This window comes from Mobula birostris, chromosome 13 (assembly GCF_030028105.1).
Source record: "Mobula birostris isolate sMobBir1 chromosome 13, sMobBir1.hap1, whole genome shotgun sequence".
Lineage (NCBI taxonomy): Eukaryota > Metazoa > Chordata > Chondrichthyes > Myliobatiformes > Myliobatidae > Mobula > Mobula birostris.
The window spans coordinates 28627805-28645934 of NC_092382.1; the positions used below are offsets into that span (position 1 = coordinate 28627805).

Genomic DNA, 18130 nt, shown 5'->3' on the forward strand with positions numbered 1-18130 from the left:
GCTGTTCGAGCTGGAAAAGATAGAGAGATTGCAGCAAAAGGGTCTCGCGTTAGACTCTGGGGATAAGTTTGAGGCCAGTCGGAAAGTTAAATTGCTACCTCCATTTGATGAGGCAGAGGTTGATAAATACTTTCAGCATTTTGAGAAGGTTGCTCTGAGTTTAAAGTGGCAAAAAGAGGGTTGGCCCATTCTCTTACAAAGTGTAATTAAGGGGAAGGCTCAGCGAGCCTATTCTGCTTTGACTGTTGTTGAAGCAGCTGATTATGACATAGTGTAACAGGCTGTGCTCAGTGCTTATGAGTTGGTCCCAGAAGCATACAGGCAAAAGTTTAGAAATTTGAGGAAATCTGTGAACCAGACTTATATGGATTTGCTTATGAGAAGTTTGTGTGTTTTGACCGCTGGTGCACATATAAAAATGTTAATGATGATTTTAACAGCTTGAAAGATTTGGTTTTAACTGAAGAATTCAGGAGGTGCATCCCTGATGACATAAAGACGTATTTAAATGAAAAGGATGCTGCCACTTTGCAGGAGTCTGCTAGATTAGCAGATGTGTTTGCTTTAACTCATAAGGTTAAGTTTACCCAGAATAAGAGCTTCCAAAGGAGTAGCAGGGATAACCAGGGTAAACCAGAAATTGAAGTTGGGTTTAGTGACAAGAGTGAGGATGAAGGGAAGCAGTTGAAGGAGAAATATTCTGGTCTTTCTTGTTACTATTGTAAGAAAGCTGGTCATATGATGGCTAATTGTCCTGTCCTGAAGAAGAAAAAGGAAAAGGAGGCAGTCCCACATGCCTGTGATCAGTATGTTGAAGCACCTATAAACCCACAGGGTTCTGAACATTCTGTTGAGGCTCAGTTAAGGACTGAGAGGTCTGAATGAGTTAAGAAGGGATTCGATCATTTTATGTCAGATGGGTTTATATTAGTAATGGAAGGGTCAACCCCGGTACCAGTGAAAATTCTTTGAGATACTAGGGCTTCTCAGTCACTTATATTAGACAGTATTCTAAAGTTTGGTGATGAGACTGACATTGGTGAGGTAAATCTTATTAAAGGCACTGGGGGCAGCATTGTATCTTTTCCATTGCACAAGGTAACTTTACAGTCAGGGTTGGTTTCAGGACCTGTTAAGATCGGATTATGCTCCAGTTTACCGGTGGAAGATGTTACTTTGCTGATAGGGAATGACCTGGCAGATGGTAAGGTTGTTCCTGCAGTTCAGTTGACAACTAAGCCAACCACTGACGACCCACAGATGGATTTTAACATTTATCCTTCCTGCACAGTAACTCGAAGTACAGCTAAAAAGTCTGCCAATGCAGACGGTTCTGTGCAGCATGATTCTGATACCCATGATAGCCAAAGTTGGGATTCAGGTTATGATGACTTAAAACAGAGATCATCTTCCTTTTTCCCTTCTGCTCCACGGAACCAGACCCAATGCTAGAGACCGCATCGCCGTGGTCGTCCTCTGTCAGGTCATCCCCCTCAACAGCATCTAAAACGAGATAACAATTACTGAGGGGGATGGCCACAGGGGTGCTCTCTGCTATCTGAGCTCTTCCCATCCCTTCCCTGACAGTCACCCACTTATCGATCTCCTGCTCACGTTCCATTATAAGCTGTAGATCATCAAGCCGCAGTTCCAGATCCCTAACACGTTCTCTCATCAGCTGCATCTCAGCACACCGGGCGCCGATATGGCCGTCTGGGAGACGGGAAGATTCCCGGAATTCCCACATCTTACACCCAGAGCAAAGTACTAACCCTGCAGACAGGCTCTGGTACATGTTTGTATGTTCAGTAAACATATTCACTGCTTAATTGCCTGGAGGAGGGAACGAGATGGGAAATGTCCAAATCTGCTGATAACACAGAAGCAAAGGAAGGAAATCTAATGACGACGTTCTGGTTCTGCATCAAGTAATTCAAAAGGCAGATTGTATTTTGGCCTTCACCGCACAGGGAGTGGAGATTATGTAACGGGCCTGTGTAGCTACTATTGCACAGGGTGTTAGTGAGGCCACATCTGGAATTCTATGCACAGTTTTAATCCCCAAGCAGAAAGAAATCTTAGAGTAGCTATGGAGCCAGCAGTGCAGTTTTACCAGTGTATTACATGGGATGATTTACCAGCAGAGGTGAGATGATTTGGCCCTGAAATTTAGAACATATTCACAAACGATAGGGTATTTATGAAGCATCTTCATAGAGTATCATATGATCAATCCGTGCACAGTACATAAGCTGTGGATATATGTTTTTACTATTGTGTTTTTGTGTTGCTTTGGAGCCGGAGTAATAACTATTTCGATCTCATTTACACTTGTCTGTTGGAAATGGAATTAAACAACCTTGAATCTTGAATAAACATTTCAGCAGTCTGCAGCGTCACATTTCTGTCTCTCAGCGTTACTGCGGCAGAGCACCACCCGGTGACAACAGAGTCCACAAATCAGGGGCTCCTGTTATTGTGGCAAATCACCACCAAGTGGAAGTGCTGTCCAGAAAAGAGAGAGGTTTACAGCAATAAGGAGGGGTGTAGGGGGCTGGAAGCCAACTCTGCAAGTGGATGAAGTTCTAGACCTGCCCCAAACCACTCTCCTCACCACTAGACAGGGTCCCAAACAGGGGTCATCTACTGTTTCCAGTTTTCCACGTGTGTCCTCCTCGACATTAGTGAGACCCAATGTACTCTCTGCATTCTGCACTCTGTCCCGATGAGATTCTGCAGGTGTTGGAGATGCAGAGTAAGAAACACAAGATGTTGGAGGAAGTCAGGAGGTCAGGTAGCTTCTATAGAGGGGGATAAAGCAAAACAGAGATTTCCTGCCGAGACCCTTCATCAGGACTGGAAGTGGGGAGAAGCTGGAACAAGATGATGCGGGGAGTGGAAGAGTCCAAGCTGGTAGATGGTAGGTGAAGCCAGGTAAGAGTGAAGGTGAGTGGGTGGGGGAGGTGGGAGATGAAGTGAGACGCTGAGAGGTGGGAGGTGGAAAATGCAAAGGACTGAAAAGAAGGAATTTGATAGGATAGGAGAGCGGACCATGGGGAAAAGAGGAAGTAAAAGAGGAACCAGAGGGAGACGGTCCACAGTGGAGAAGAGAGAAGTGGGGAGACAGAATGGAGGAGACGGGTGTGTGTGTTGATGAAAGGAAAAGGAAGAGGTAGAAGTTAAAGATATCGATGTTCATGCCATCGGGTTGTAGACTACCCGGATGTAATATGAGGTGTTGCTCCTTTAACCTGAGAGTGGACTCATCGAGTTAGTTAAACGATGAACCGGAAGGGAGAGCGGATTAATAATTTTCCCCTGGCATCCCTATTAAATCAATCCTCTCTCACCTTGAACCAGTGCCGTCTGGTTGTTGGTTCCACAAAAGTGGGGAAAAGGACTGCGCACGTTCCCCAGTTCTGGACACTCAGGGTTTGGAACACTTGCATCATGTCAGCCTCAATCTCCTGCACTTCAAAGTGTGAAGTCCCAACCTGCCCAGCCTCTCTCCAGAACTCAGTCCCTCGAGTACCGGCACCATTCTCGTAAATCTCTCCTGCACTCATTCCAGCTTGACGTCCTCTCTCCTACAGCAGAACCACCAAAACTGAATACAATAATCCAGGGTGTAAACACGAGAAAATCTGCAGATGCTGGAAATTCAAGCGACACACAGAAAATTCTGGTGGAACGCAGCAGGCCAGGCAGCATCAATAGGAAATAATCCAGGCGTGGATACCCTCACGATACCTTAACCCTAATGCAACCGCACTAGCCTCTTCAGTCCATGAGCCATGAGATGTGAGACAGAGGCTGCTCAGCCAATCGAGTCTGTTCCACCATTCCTTCGTGTCCAATTGATTATCTCTCTCAACCCCATTCTCCTGCCTTCTCCCCATAATCTTTCAACATCCATTTAAAATACACTCACTGACTTGGCCTCTGCTCCATCTGTGGCAATGAATTCCAAAGATTTACCACTCCCTGACTACAGAAATTCCTCCTCATCTCTGCTCTCAGTGGATGCTCTATACATTGAGGCCGTGGCCTCTGGTCCCAGACTCACACAGCGTAGGGTGCATCTTCTTCATAGCCACTCTGTCCAGGCCTTTCAATATTTGATAGGTTTCAATGAGATCCCCTCTCTTTCTTCTGGACCAGTGAGTACAGGGTCAAAGCCGTCTAACGATCCTAAGTTAACCCTTTCATTCCTAGAACCTTCATGAACCTTCTCCAGACCCGCTCCAATACGAGCACATCTTTTTCTCAGACAGGAGGTCGGAAACTGCTCACAATACACCAACAGCGAACTGACCGATGTGTTATAAAGCTACAGTGTCACATCCTTGCTCTTATATGTTAACATTACCGTTTTCATCTTTTATCAACTCAATCTGCAAGCAAACCTTTCCGGACTCCTGCTCAAGGACTCCCAAGTACCTATGCACCTCAGATTTTTGAATTTTCTCCCATTTATTTTTTTTTCCAACGCCCTTATTCCTCCTACCAATTGTACGTGAGCATATATTTGCATACACTGTATTTCATCTACTACTTAGTTGCCTGTTATCCAAACCTATCGAAGTCCATCTGCAGACTCCCACTTTGCTCTAAACTACCTGCCCTGTACCTATCTTTGTATCAACTGCAAAGTTCGTCACCAAGGTATCAATTCCGTCATCCATATCATTCAGATTTAACATGAAAAGATGCAGTCTCAATACTGACCCCCATGGAACACCATTAGTTAGTGACAGCAAAACAGAATTGCCACATTATTCTGACTCTTTCTCCCTGGTCAGTCAGCCAAGCTTCGACCCATACAAGCACCTTTCCTGTAATTCCATGCGCTGTGATCTTGTTAAGCAACCTCACATGCAGCACCTTAGAGATACAGAAAACCTACAACACAGAACAGGCCCCTTGGTCCACAAAGCTGTGCCAAACATTTCCTTACCCTAGAACTACCTAGGCTTACCCATACTCCTCTATTTTTCTAAGCTCCATGTACCTATCCAGGAGACTCTTAAAAGACCCCATCGTTTCCACCTCAACACTGTCTCTGGCAGCCCATTCCACGCACTCACTACTCACTGCATAAAAAATTTACCCTTTATATCTCCTCTGTACCTACACCCATGCACCCTAAAACAGTGCCCTCTTGTGTTAGCCATTTCAGCTCTGGGGAAAAAACCTGTCTGTCCACACAACCAATGCCTCTCCTCTTCTTATACACCTCTATCAGGTCACCTCTCATCCTCCGTCACTCCAAAGAGAAAAGGCCGAGTTCACTCAACCAACTCTCATAAGGCATGCTCCCCAATCCAGGCAACATCCTTGTACATCTCCTCTGCATTGCCCTTTTGGGATGCATTTTCTATCTCCCATTGTCATTTGTGGACTACATACTTACTTCAGTTTGGAGGTCTCTACAATTCCCATCAGGGATTTTTTTGTTTTTTACATTTGCTGTTCCTTAATTCTACACCTTCCAACCCTATGCCACCTCTTTCCAATGATTTTATTTAATATTTTACCAACAGAGCCACACAACCCCACTACCAGCTTGTTCTTGGCTTGGTCTTTCAAGAAACAAAAGTATCTGGGAAACAAGAGGACCTGCAGATTCGAGAAATCTAGAGAAACATAGAAAATAGGTGCAGGAGTAGGCCATTCGGCCCTTCGAGCCTGCACCGCCATTTATTATGATCATGGCTGATCATCCAACTCAGAACCCCGCCCCAGCCTTCCCTCCATACCCCCTAACCCCCGTAGCCACAAGGGCCATATCTAACTCCCTCTTAAATATATCCAATGAACTGGCCTCAACTGTTTCCTGTGGCAGAGAATTCCACAGATTCACCACTCTCTGTGTGAAGAAGTTTTTCCTAATCTCGGTCCTAAAAGGCTTCCCCTCTATCCTCAAACTGTGGCCCCTCGTTCTGGACTTCCCCAACATCGGGAACAATCTTCCTGCATCCAGCCTGTCCAATCCCTTTAGGATTTTATACGTTTCAATCAGATCCCCCCTCAATCTTCTAAATTCCAACGAGTACAAGCCCAGTTCATCCAGTCTTTCTTCATATGAAAGTCCTGCCATCCCAGGAATCAATCTGGTGAACCTTCTTTGTACTCCCTCTATGGCAAGGATGTCTTTCCTCAGATTAGGGGACCAAAACTGCACACAATACTCCAGGTGTGGTCTCACCAAGGCCTTGTACAACTGCAGTAGTACCTCCCTGCTCCCGTACTCGAATCCTCTCGCTATAAATGCCAGCATACCATTCGCCTTTTTCACCGCCTGCTGTACCTGCATGCCCACTTTCAATGACTGGTGTATAATGACACCCAGGTCCCGTTGCACCTCCCCTTTTCCTAATCGGCCACCATTCAGATAATAATCTGTTTTCCTATTTTTGCCACCAAAGTGGATAACTTCACATTTATCCACATTAAATTGCATCTGCCATGAATTTGCCCACTCACCCAACCTATCCAAGTCACCCTGCATCCCCTTAGCATCCTCCTCACAGCTAACACTGCCACCCAGCTTCGTGTCATCCGCAAACTTGGAGATGCTGCATTTAATTCCCTCATCCAAGTCATTAATATATATTGTAAACAACTGGGGTCCCAGCACTGAGCCTTGCGGTACCCCACTGGTCACCGCCTGCCATTCTGAAAAGGTCCCGTTTATTCCCACTCTTTGCTTCCTGTCTGCTAACCAATTCTCCACCCACATCAATACCTTACCCCCAATACCGTGTGCTTTAAGTTTGCACACTAATCTCCTGTGTGGGACCTTGTCAAAAGCCTTTTGAAAATCCAAATATACCACATCCACTGGTTCTCCCCTATCCACTCTACTAGTTACATCCTCAAAAAATTCAATGAGATTCGTCAGACATGATTTTCCTTTCACAAATCCATGCTGACTTTGTCCGATCATTTCACCGCTTTCCAAATGTGCTGTTATCCTTGATAACTGACTCCAGCAGTTTTCCCACCACCGACGTTAGGCTAACCGGTCTATAATTCCCCGGTTTCTCTCTCCCTCCTTTTATAAAACGTGGGGTTACATTAGCCACCCTCCAATCCTCAGGAACTAGTCCAGAATCTAACGAGTTTTGAAAAATTATCACTAATGCATCCACTATTTCTTGGGCTACTTCCTTAAGCACTCTAGGATGCAGACCATCTGGCCCTGGAGATTTATCTGCCTTCAATCCCTTCAATTTACCTAACACCACTTCCCTACTAACATGTATTTCGCTCAGTTCCTCCATCTCACTGGACCCTCTGTCCCCTACTATTTCTGGAAGATTATTTATGTCCTTTTTTCCCCTTCCTAATTAAGCCATTTGTCCTCCTCTGCTGAACTCTGAATTTCTCCCAGTCCTCAGGTGAGCCACTTTCTCTGGCTAATTTGTATGCTTCTTCTTTGGAATTGATACTATCCCTAATTTCTCTTGTCAGCCACGGGTGCACTACCTTCCTTGATTTATTCTTTTGCCAAACTGGGATGAACAATTGTTGTAGTTCATCCATGCAACCTTTAAATGCTTGCCATTGCATATCCACCGTCAATCCTTTAAGTGTCATTTGCTAGTCTATCTTAGCTAATTCACGTCTCATACCTTCAAAGTTACCCCTCTTTAAGTTCAGAACCTTTGTTTCTGAACTAAACACAAAGTGCTGGAGGAGCTCAGGCAGCATCTATGGATGGAAATCAGCATTTTGGGCCAAGACCCTTCATCGGGACTCTTGATACACACGTATCTGAAATATCAACAAGCAAAGACAATAGAAAGTAGTGTGAAATAGGGAAAACCTTTGACAAAATTTAGTTCAAGGCTTTAAAAAACCTACCAAACAGAGCCCAATAGTTAAATACAACAAAAGCAATAAACATTCTCATGAATACAGACATTGACTTTTTTAATGAAAATATTTTGTCCTATTTCAATCAGTAAAATTTACAAAGATAAATAAGAACTGAAATGACAACTTTAGAAAAGACTATTTACACTCAAACCCATTTAGATTAAAATAACCTTGGACAGAAGGAGGAAGAGGAATAACACACATGAAAAAAAAAATCACAACTGTCAGATAAAACTTCTAAGTATATAAACTGAACAGGATTCAGCACTCCATGTGTGTATCTGCAATCATGATAAGAAATACAGACCAGAAAACTTAAATGAGAGGCAAACTGAGAAAAATAAATCATCATTATGGAAGAAAACATTAACCAGAGTATGACCCTCCATGGGAGACATCCCAACGATCTGAGCAGACGAGATGGTGACAGGGAAGCATCGAGCACCTGACTAGAGTTGGAAACCTCTTCCCAGAAACAGAGGGGTTCCTTGCAGAAATACAGCACAAGGGGGTTCACAAAAAGAGAAACAAAATCAAAAACACATACAATACAAACAAACAAGGCAATAAATGCAGCAAATGCCGAGAAACCAGACACAATCCAACACATTCCGGGATCCTAAAGCAGTTTAACTCAATCTGATTACATATGAAGGCACAATGAAGTGGCAAATATCATTCACCAAAATCTTGCTTTAAAATACAAACTCATGAATGACCACCATAACTTCATTAAGGCACCATAAATTCCAGCCTGATCCAGTTCAGGACAGAATCTCACAATTTATATGATAATCAATACATTATTACAGATAGGATAATCTAAAATATAAACATCTGGATATAATATTACAGAATAAACAAGCAGGAACAACTCCCTCAATAGATATAACCATTCCCAACACACACATGTTCCTCGATCAATGGAGCACCTCACCACAGGCGTTGTTTGTGTCATCAGTCAACCGAATTATTTTCCCTGTCAATCAGCTTCCAAATGTTGCTACTCTGTCATTCGTTGCCCCACCCCGTTGCTGATTCCCTTCTCCTCATCATACATTCTTACCCTGACCATCGTTCAGAGCCCCAAACTCTGCCCTGTGCAGACCCGCCTCTGGTTTCTGACCCTGCTTCATTGAGCATCCAACTAATGGTTTCCCATCCTGCTTTCAGTCTTCAGAGGACAGTGGTGTTTTCTAACAACCCTTTAGAAGCAGGAAAAATGACCCATAATGTGGAAATGAGCCCTGAATAAGGAGGTTAACTCAGCCCAGAGATTTCAGGGGTGAAGAACATCTCAGACAGAACTGCAATCAGCTCGACTTCTTTAGTCTGCAGAAAATTCAAGGGAAACCTCTTCACCCGCAGAGTGGTGATTGGAACCCATCCCACAGGGAGAGCAAAAGGGGAACAACAGGGGAGGATTTAAAAGGACTGTTGTAGAACAGAATCACTGGCAGTGTCCAGCCAGCCTGAGTTGACTCTCTACTGTACAAGGTGTGTTATAAATTCACTAAGTAATGAAGACAGCGTTTAAAATAGAACTGATTTATTTGTCTCAGATCCAGAATATTAATCTCCAGTCCCATTAAAGGTGAATATGCAGCAGAATAAGCTCCTCCCATGCCCAGTGACCAGGGTGCAGAACTGGGTGTGGTGAGCAGCAGCAATAATTGCAGAGTTCAGCACCGACAGTCACTGTTGAAATTGCATTCAGCAATGGTAATGGACAAATATCCAGCAGGCAGCTTATTGAAACATTCTCCCCAGTGTGAACTTGCTAGTGTGTCACAAGGTTAGATGACTGAGTGAATCCCTTCCCACATTCACAGCAGAAGAACGGCCTCCCCCCAGTGTGAACTCAATGATGCACCCTTGGTGAAGATGGCTGAGAGAATCTCTTCCCAAAGTGTGAGCAGGTGATCAGCCTTTAACCAGTGTGAACTCACTGGTGTTTCAGTGGATGAAATGATCGTGTGAATGCCTTCCCACATTCACAGCAAGTGAATGGCCTCTCCCCAGTGTGAACTCGCTGGTGTGCCAAAAGATCAGATGACAGAGAATCCCTTCCCACAGTCTGAGCAGGTGAACAGTCACTCCCCAGTGTGAACTCGCTGGTGACTCTGTAGGTTGGATGATCGAGTGAATCCCTTTCCACAGTCTGAGCAGGTGAACGGCTTCTCCCCAGTGTGAACTCGCTTGTGTGTCTGTAGGTTGGATGACTGAGAGAATCTCTTCCCACAGTCTAGGCAGGTGAAATCCCTCACTGCAGTGTGAACTGACTGGTGACTCAGTAGGTGAGACGATGTGGTGAATCCCTTCCCACAGTCTGAGCAGGTGAACGGCCTCTTCCCAGTGTGAACTGACTGGTGTGTTTGTAGGTTAGCTAACTGTGTGAATCCCTTCCCACAGTCTGAGCAGGTGAACGGCTTCTCCCCAGTGTGAATTCGCTGGTGTGTCTGTAGGTTGGATAACTGAGTGAATGTCTTCCCACAGACTGAGCAGGTGAATGGCCTCTCTCCATTGTGAACTGACTGGTGTCTCCGTAGGTGAGATGCCTGAGTGAATGCCTTCCCACAGTCTGAGCAGGTGAACAGCCCCTCCCCAGTGTGAACTCGCTGGTGACTCTGCAGGTGGGATGACCGCGTGAATCCCTTTCCACAGTCTGAGCAGGTGAATGGCTTCTCCCCAGTGTGAACTCGCTGGTGTCTCTGTAGGTTGGATGACTGAGAGAATCTCTTCCCGCAGACTGAGCAGATGAAATCCCTCACTTCAGTGTGAACTGCCTGGTGAATCAGAAGGTGAGATGATATGCTGAATCGCTTCCCGCAGTCTGAGCAGGTGAACGGCCTCTCCCCAGTGTGAACTCTGTGATGTACCTTCAGTTTGGTTGAGCAAGTGAATCCCTTCCCACAGTCTGAGCAGGTGAACGGCTGCTCCCTGGTGTGAACTCGCTGGTGAGCCATTAGGTCAGATGACTGAATGCATCCTCCCCCACAAATTCAGCAGATGACCAGCCTCTGCCCAGGATGAACTGACTGATGTGTCCACAGGTGGGATGAGCAACTGAATGCCTTCTCACCCACAGAACAAATGAATGGCCTTGTCCGGTGTGAACTTGCTGATATATCTTCAGTTGAAATGACTGAGTGAATCCCTCCCCACAGTCTGAGCGGGCGGGACGATCAAGTGATTCGCTTGCTCTACTTCTTAAATATCTGGACAAGAACAGCAAAACTGGTGTGTTGTGTTCAAGATTCCCGTAGATAAATTCCTCGTCATTTTTAACCTGTAAAAAGATTTACAAAATCCATCAATGGGTGTCGGACAACATTTCAGATGAGATCACTTGAGTTGCCAAGGTGTGATCTGGCATCACACTGTTACAGTGAGGTTCAATCCAGGTTGGAGAGAGAAATCATCTTCTAACTGGGCACAGAGCTGGTATCTGGAGTGACCAGCAAATTCTCTGATGCTCTTCCTGTCTCTATCAGAATGGGGCATTTCTGCCGTCTCCAATCTGTGACCTGGCTCAGTCTGACTCTCCCCATTGGTATTATTCCCTGTTCCCACTGAGCTGCATGGGTTCCTGGCCCCACAGTAACTGAAATACTCACACAAGTAGCCGGCAGTGCATTCCACGCACCCACCACTCTCTGTAAAAAAACTTACCCCTGTCATCCCCTCGGTATCTGATTCAAAGCACTGTAAAACTATACCCCCTCATGTTAGCCATTTCAGCCCTGGGAAAAAACCTCTGGCTATCTACATGATCAATGCCCTTTATCATCTTACACATCTAAGAAAGGCTCTAAACATAAAGAAAGAAATTATACATTGCTTTGAGGATTTGTTAGAAGTATACAAAATTATGAGGGTATAGATAGGGCAAATGCAAGCAGCTTTTTCCACCGAGGTTGGGTGAGACTACAACCAGAGGTCAGGGGTAAGTGGGGAAGTTGATAATTAAACAGGAACATTTGGAAAAGCTCTTTACTGAAATGGTTGTGAGAGTGCAGAATGAGATGCCAGCACAAGTGGTGAATATGAGCTCAGTTTCACCATTTAAAAGAAGTTTGGATGGGAGCCTGGATGGTAGGGGTCTGGAGGACGATGGTCCCAGTACAGGTAGTTGCATTAGACAGCTTGAATGATTTTTCAGCATTGACCAGATGGACCAAATAGCCTGTTTGTGTACTGAACTTCTCCATGTTTCTATGACAGAGAAGCTGGCCAAACTTGTTTGGAAGGGAAAAGGTAGGAGTGACAATGGAGCAGCAATGGCTGGAGTTTCTGGGAGCAATTCAGGAGCTGAGTGATCGATACATCCGAAAGATGTGGAAACATTGGAAAGGCAGGAGGACACAACCGTGGCTGAAATGAGAAACCAAAGCCAACATAAAAGCCAAAGAGAGGGCAAACAGAAGAGCAAAAACTATTGGGAAGCTTTTAGAAACCCACAGAAGACGACTAAAAAAAAGTCGGATGAGCTTGGGGGTGGAATTATGATATTGTAGTCATTAATGAGTCTTGGTAGCACCCAACAGTCTGAGGCATTCAGAGGGACAAAATATTCGGGACCTCAATATCGCTTGAAAACCAAGGTTCCCAGCACCAGTTACCTTTCAACTTTTATTTTGGCAGACATGTACAAACTAGATACCTTCAAAATTTCACTTCTGAAGGCCTCCCACTTACCAAGTACTCCTTTGCCAGAAAACAGCCTGTCCCAAACCACACTTGTCAGATCCTTTCTGATACCATCAAAATTGACCTTTCTCCAATTTAGAATCTCAACCCCTGGTCCAGACCTTTCTTTTTCCATATTTACTTTGAATCTCATGGCATGATGATCACTAAATTCTGTCACCAGCCCTGGATCATTCCCTAACAGCTTATTGCACACTTCTACGTCGGGAATTCTACTTACTGATTAAGGGCACATTTGACAAACTCTAACCCATCTAGTCCTTTTACAGTATGGGAGTCCCAGTCAATATATGGAAAGTTAAAATCACTTACTGAATCAACCTTTGTTTCTTGGCATGGTCTGCGATCTCTCTACAAGTTTGTTCCTCTAAATCCCTCAGACGTTGGGTGCAACCAAGTCCTAATTATGGCACCAATATCATAATTCCCTGTCCTGAGCTCATCTGGCTTTCCTACGATGCTTCTTGCATTGTGATATACACAGCACAGCACATTCATCGCACCATTCACAAGACGCTGGAGGTACTCAGCAGGTCGGGCCGCATCCGTGGAAATGATCAGTTAACGTTTCCGGCCATAACCCTTCGTCAGGACTGAAGAGGGTAGGGGCAGAGACCCAATAAAGAAGGTGGCGGGAGGGTGGGGAGGAGAAGGCTCCAGGCTCAACCATTTGATTGCTGACTGTATCTGGTGTCTGAACAACATCTGACTGGTGTCAAGAAAACAACCTCCCCTCATTGTCACAAAACATGCATCATTGCTGTCGCAGTTTATGTTCCACTGGATGCTAATGCTAAAGTAGCCATGAAAGACCTCAGTGCTGCTATTAGCAAGCTGCAGACATTGCATCCAGATGGAGCTTTGACTGTCGCTGGGGACTTTAATCATTGTAACCTACGTACCGTGCTTCCAAGATTTTACCAAAATGTATTATGCACCACCACGTGGAATAAAACCTTAGACAATGTCTACACAAATGTGGCTGATGCTTACAAACTCACTACCCTCCCCCACCTGGGACAATCTGACCATCTTTCATTGTTTCTGTTTCCCAAGTATAGCCCGGTCATTAACCATGTGAAACCCACAATGAAGACTATTAAGATCTGGCTGGAGGGGGCTGACTCTGCTCTTCAGCACCAATTCCAGCACACAGACTGGAGCATGTTTGCTGCCCATGCCACCACAGACTCTCAGATTAACATTGATTTATAAACCAACTCTGTCCTTGAGCACATCAACAAGTGTGTAGGTAGAGAGACATCACTAAAACAAATAAAAGTTTTCCCCAGTCAGAAACCATGGATGAACAGAGAGGTTCACCTCCTGCTCAAAGCCAGAGATTCAGCCTTCAGGTCTGGAGACCAGGAGGCTTACAGCTCAGCCAGGGCCAACCTGAGGAGGGGAATCTCTCAGGCTAAACACATTTACAAACAGAGAATCGAGGAGCATTTCAACTCCTCTGACCCCCAGCCCATGTACATGGCATACAGGTCATTACAGACTTCAAACCTCCTAGTACTGTGCCCCCTTCCAGCTCTGCTACCCTCCCTGATGAGCTCAATTACTTCTACGCTCGCTTTGATCGAGGGAACAAGGAGGTCACCCTCAAAGCGGATCTCCCACCTGGTGAACTGTCTCTCTCACTTTCCACCTCTGATGTTTGTGGACCCTGAGCAGGGTGAATGTACAGAAGGCAGCTGGTCCGGATGGAATACCTGGCCGTGTGGTCAGAGTCTGCGCAGGACAGTTGGCCGGGGTCTTCACAGACATTTTTAATCTGTCCCTGGCCCAGGGTGTTGTCCCCCACAAGCTTCAAGATCGCCACCATCGTGCCAGTGCCGAAGCATTCCACTGCCACGAGCCTGAATGATTTCCGCCCAGTTGCACTCACCCCCATCATTGCAAAGTGCTTTGAAAGACTGGTTCTGTCACATCTGAAATCCTGTCTGCCCACTACCCTGCACCCCCATCAATTTGCCTTTCACACCAACAGGTCAACGGAGGACGCCATCTCCACGGCACTTCACTCTGCCCTGACCCACCTGGACAACCCCAACTCTTATGTCAGAATGAGGTTCATTGACTTTAGTTCGGCATTCAATTCTGTAAGCCCCTTCAAGCTGATCACTAAACTTCGCCAGCTTGCTATCAGCTCATCCCTCTGCAATTGGACCTTGGACTTTCTGACTAACAGACCCCAATCAGTTAAGTTAGACAACCTCTCCTCCTCCGCTCTCACCCTGAACACCGGCGTGCCTCAAGGCTGTGTGCTGAGCCCTCTTCTGTACTCCCTTTTCACCTATGACTGCATTCCTGTACATGGTTCTAACTCCATAATCAAGTTCGCAGATGACACCATGGTGGTTGGCCAGATCAGAGGGGATGATGAGACAGCCTACAGGGACGAGGTCCAGCACCTGGCTGTGTAGTGTGCCGACAACAATCTGGCCCTTAACACCCAGAAGACCAAGGAGATCATTGTGGACTTCAGGCATGCCAGGAGCCACACTCACGTCCCCATCTACATCAACGGAACTGTAGTGGAGCGTGTATCAAGCTTCAAATTCCTTGGTGTCCACTTTTCCGAGGATCTCATCTGGTCCCTGAACTCCTCCATTCTGATCAAGAAGGCACAACAGCACCTTTACTTCCTGCGGAGCAACAAGAAAGCTCACCTCTGTCCCAGGATATGACAGACTTTTACTGCTGTACCATTGAGAGCATACTCACCAACTACATCTCAGTGTGGTATGGCAATTGTCCTGTATCAGAGCGCAAAGCACTCCAGTGTGTGGTGAAAACTACCCAGCGGATTATCGACAGCCAATTGTCCACCATTGAGAACATCTACCATAAACGCTGCCTGGGTAGAGCGAAAAGAATTATCAAGGATACATCTCACCCTAACCATGGACTTTTTAACTCTCTTCCCATCAAGGAGGTGCTAAAGGAGCCTCCGCTCCCACACCAACAGGCACAGGAAGAGCTTCTTCCCTGAGGCTGTGACCCTGCTGAACCTCTCGTCACAGCGCTAAGCAGTATTGCATCCATATTGTACTGTCTCAGTACTTTTATATTTGTGTGCTGTAGCACTTTTTTATTCAGTTATTTTGTAAATAACACGATTCTTTGCATTTCTGGTCAGATGCTAACCACATTTCATTGGCTTTGTATCTGTACTTGGCACAATGACAATAAAGTTGAATCCAATCTAATCTAAAAAAAACAAAGGAGCTGATTGTGAACGACAGGAGGAATGGAGACAGGCTAATCCCGATTGACATCAATGGATCTGGGGTTGAGACAGTGAACTGCTTTAAGATCCTTGGCATAAACATCAGCGAGGACCTCACATGGTCTGTACATACCGGCTGTGTTGTGAAAAAAGCACAACAGTACCTTGCTCACCTCAGACGGCTGAAGAAGCTTGGGATTGAGTCCCAAATCCTAAGAACTTTCTACTGGAACACAACTGAGAGCATCCTGACTGGCTGCATCACTGCCTGGATGATCTGGAATTGATCCATTTCAAGTTCCAACTCCATAAAGTGCAGGGTTACAAGCTGCAGCTGGACGCACATCTTGTAGGTGAGGGCATAAGGGACAGTGGAGGTTCCGCCACCAATGTCCCCTCTAATTTGTAATGACCGGTCTGCACATAGAGCTTTAAGTTCCTCGGGGTAAATATCACAAATGACCTGACCTGGTCCAACCAGGCAGAGTTCACTGCCAAGAAGGCCCACCAGCACCTTTACTTCCTGAGAAAACTAAAGAAATTTGGCCTGTCCTCTAAAACCCTCACTAATTTTTATAGATGCACTGTAGAAAGCATTCTTCTAGGGTGCATCACAACCTGGTATGGAAGTTGTCCTGTCCTAGACCGAAAGAAGCTGCAGAAGATCGTGAACACGGCGCAGCGCATCACACAAACCAATCTTCTGTCCGTGGACTCAGTTTACACCGTACGCTGTCAGAGCAGTGCTGCCAGGATAATCAAGGACGCAACCCACCCAGCCAACAGACTTTTCATCCCTCTTCCCTCCAGGAGAAGGTTCAGGAGCTTGAAGACTCGTACGGCCAGATTTGGGAACAGCTTCTTTCCAACTGTGATAAGACTGCTGAATGGATCCTGACCCGGATCTGGGCTGTACTCTCCAAATATCTGGAGCAAGGACCTGCCTCTCGGTTTTTTTGCACTACCTTACTTCCCATTCTTCTATCTTCTATTTATGATTTATAATTTAAATTTTTAATATTTACTAATTTTAACTAATTTTAATATTTATAATATTTAATATTTGTAATCCAGGGAGTATGAAGCGGAGAATCAAATTTCGCTGTGATGATTATACATTCTACTACCAATTGTTTGGCGACAATAAAGTACAAAGTAAAGTAAATCTTGTACTGTTCATTCTTTTAACCAGTGACAACATGTGCACAGTGAATTTTATATAGAGAGGTATTCATTTTAACTGCTAGCAAATCACTGTCAGTAAGAACTTTGATCTCCTCTGGGTTTGATGGAGTTCATCTGCACTCTCACACAACCTATGTAGCAGGCCTGTAACGGGTAATGAAGGATTTTCTCGCCAGAGCTTTTGCACATTGTCCATATCTGATTTGCTTGCTAAATGACGCTTTAAAAAGTCAGATTTCAAACTATCACTCCACTTCTTCCCACTTTCAAATTCTCCAGCAACTTTTGCATCACCACAATACACACAGGTAACACCAGTTTCTGTATTGTACATAAATATTTCCCCTGAACCCTCCCCCAGGTGACTGACGGTGGTGAACTCAGTGATGGCAATGCCAATGAATATGAAGGGAAGGGCAGTAGTCTGTCTCATTGGAGTCTGGCACATTTGTGATGTGAAAGCTACTTGTTGCCCAGGACAAAGGTGTTTGATATCATTATGTACCCAGAGAGAGTGGGACAAAACATGTTCTCACGGGTAGAAAGTCCAGAACAAGAGGGGGTGGAACAAGCAACAGACACAAAATGCTGGGGGAACTCAGCAGGCCAGGCAGCATCTATGGAAAAGAGTACTAATGCTGAGTTCCTCCAGCAATTTGTGTGTGTTGCTCGGATTTCCAGCATCTGCAGATTTTCTCTTGTTTGTGACTGGAGGCAGAACAAAGGTGATTTTCACAACAGCTGATGTAAAAGATTTTGTTCCCTTTCTCCGAGTTCCCGATCCTTGCATTTAGACAGCTGGAGCTCAGCTCTGTCTGAGAGACCCATCGGTTCCCATTCCCTCATCAGCCGGAAGCTCCCCGGGGCCCGTGTACGGATGGTGGGGCTGAGAGAGAGGGAAGAGAGCAGGACTGTCCCGGGATTGCGGGTCACGGAGTCCGGAGTCACAGCAACTACCCGAAGTCGGTGTTGAAAACGCCGCCCGGTGAGACCCCCAACCCGGAGATCCCTTCTCACCTCAACCGATCATCCGGGGCCTTTTGTGCCCCGCGCGCTGGTGAGCTCGAGCTTGGTCGGTTTAACGGCCGGGCTACTAATCACGTGACCAGCCCC

The 18130-nt window shown here is 45.6% G+C and overlaps 1 protein-coding gene across 4 annotated transcripts; it reads right to left on the reverse strand.

The window, feature by feature from the left end:
• Positions 1-1071: 1071 nt before the first annotated feature.
• LOC140208663 (uncharacterized) lies at positions 1072-18106 on the reverse strand. Of its 4 annotated transcripts, none has more exons than XR_011888857.1 (3): positions 18035-18094; positions 7638-7779; positions 1072-1503 (listed from the first exon to the last, which is right to left on the reverse strand). XR_011888857.1 is itself a non-coding variant. In XM_072277508.1 (2 exons), exon 2 carries the CDS (start codon positions 10848-10850, stop codon positions 9978-9980), a length of 873 nt encoding a protein of 290 aa, XP_072133609.1. In that variant the 5' UTR covers positions 10851-11173; positions 18035-18106; the 3' UTR covers positions 7960-9977. The 4 variants fall into 4 exon arrangements, 2 of the variants coding, with proteins under 2 accessions (XP_072133609.1, XP_072133608.1); XR_011888858.1 differs by lacking the exon at positions 18035-18094 and adding an exon at positions 15328-15361; XM_072277508.1 differs by lacking the exons at positions 1072-1503; positions 7638-7779 and adding an exon at positions 7960-11173 and having other exon boundaries at positions 18035-18106.
• Positions 18107-18130: the final 24 nt, after the last annotated feature.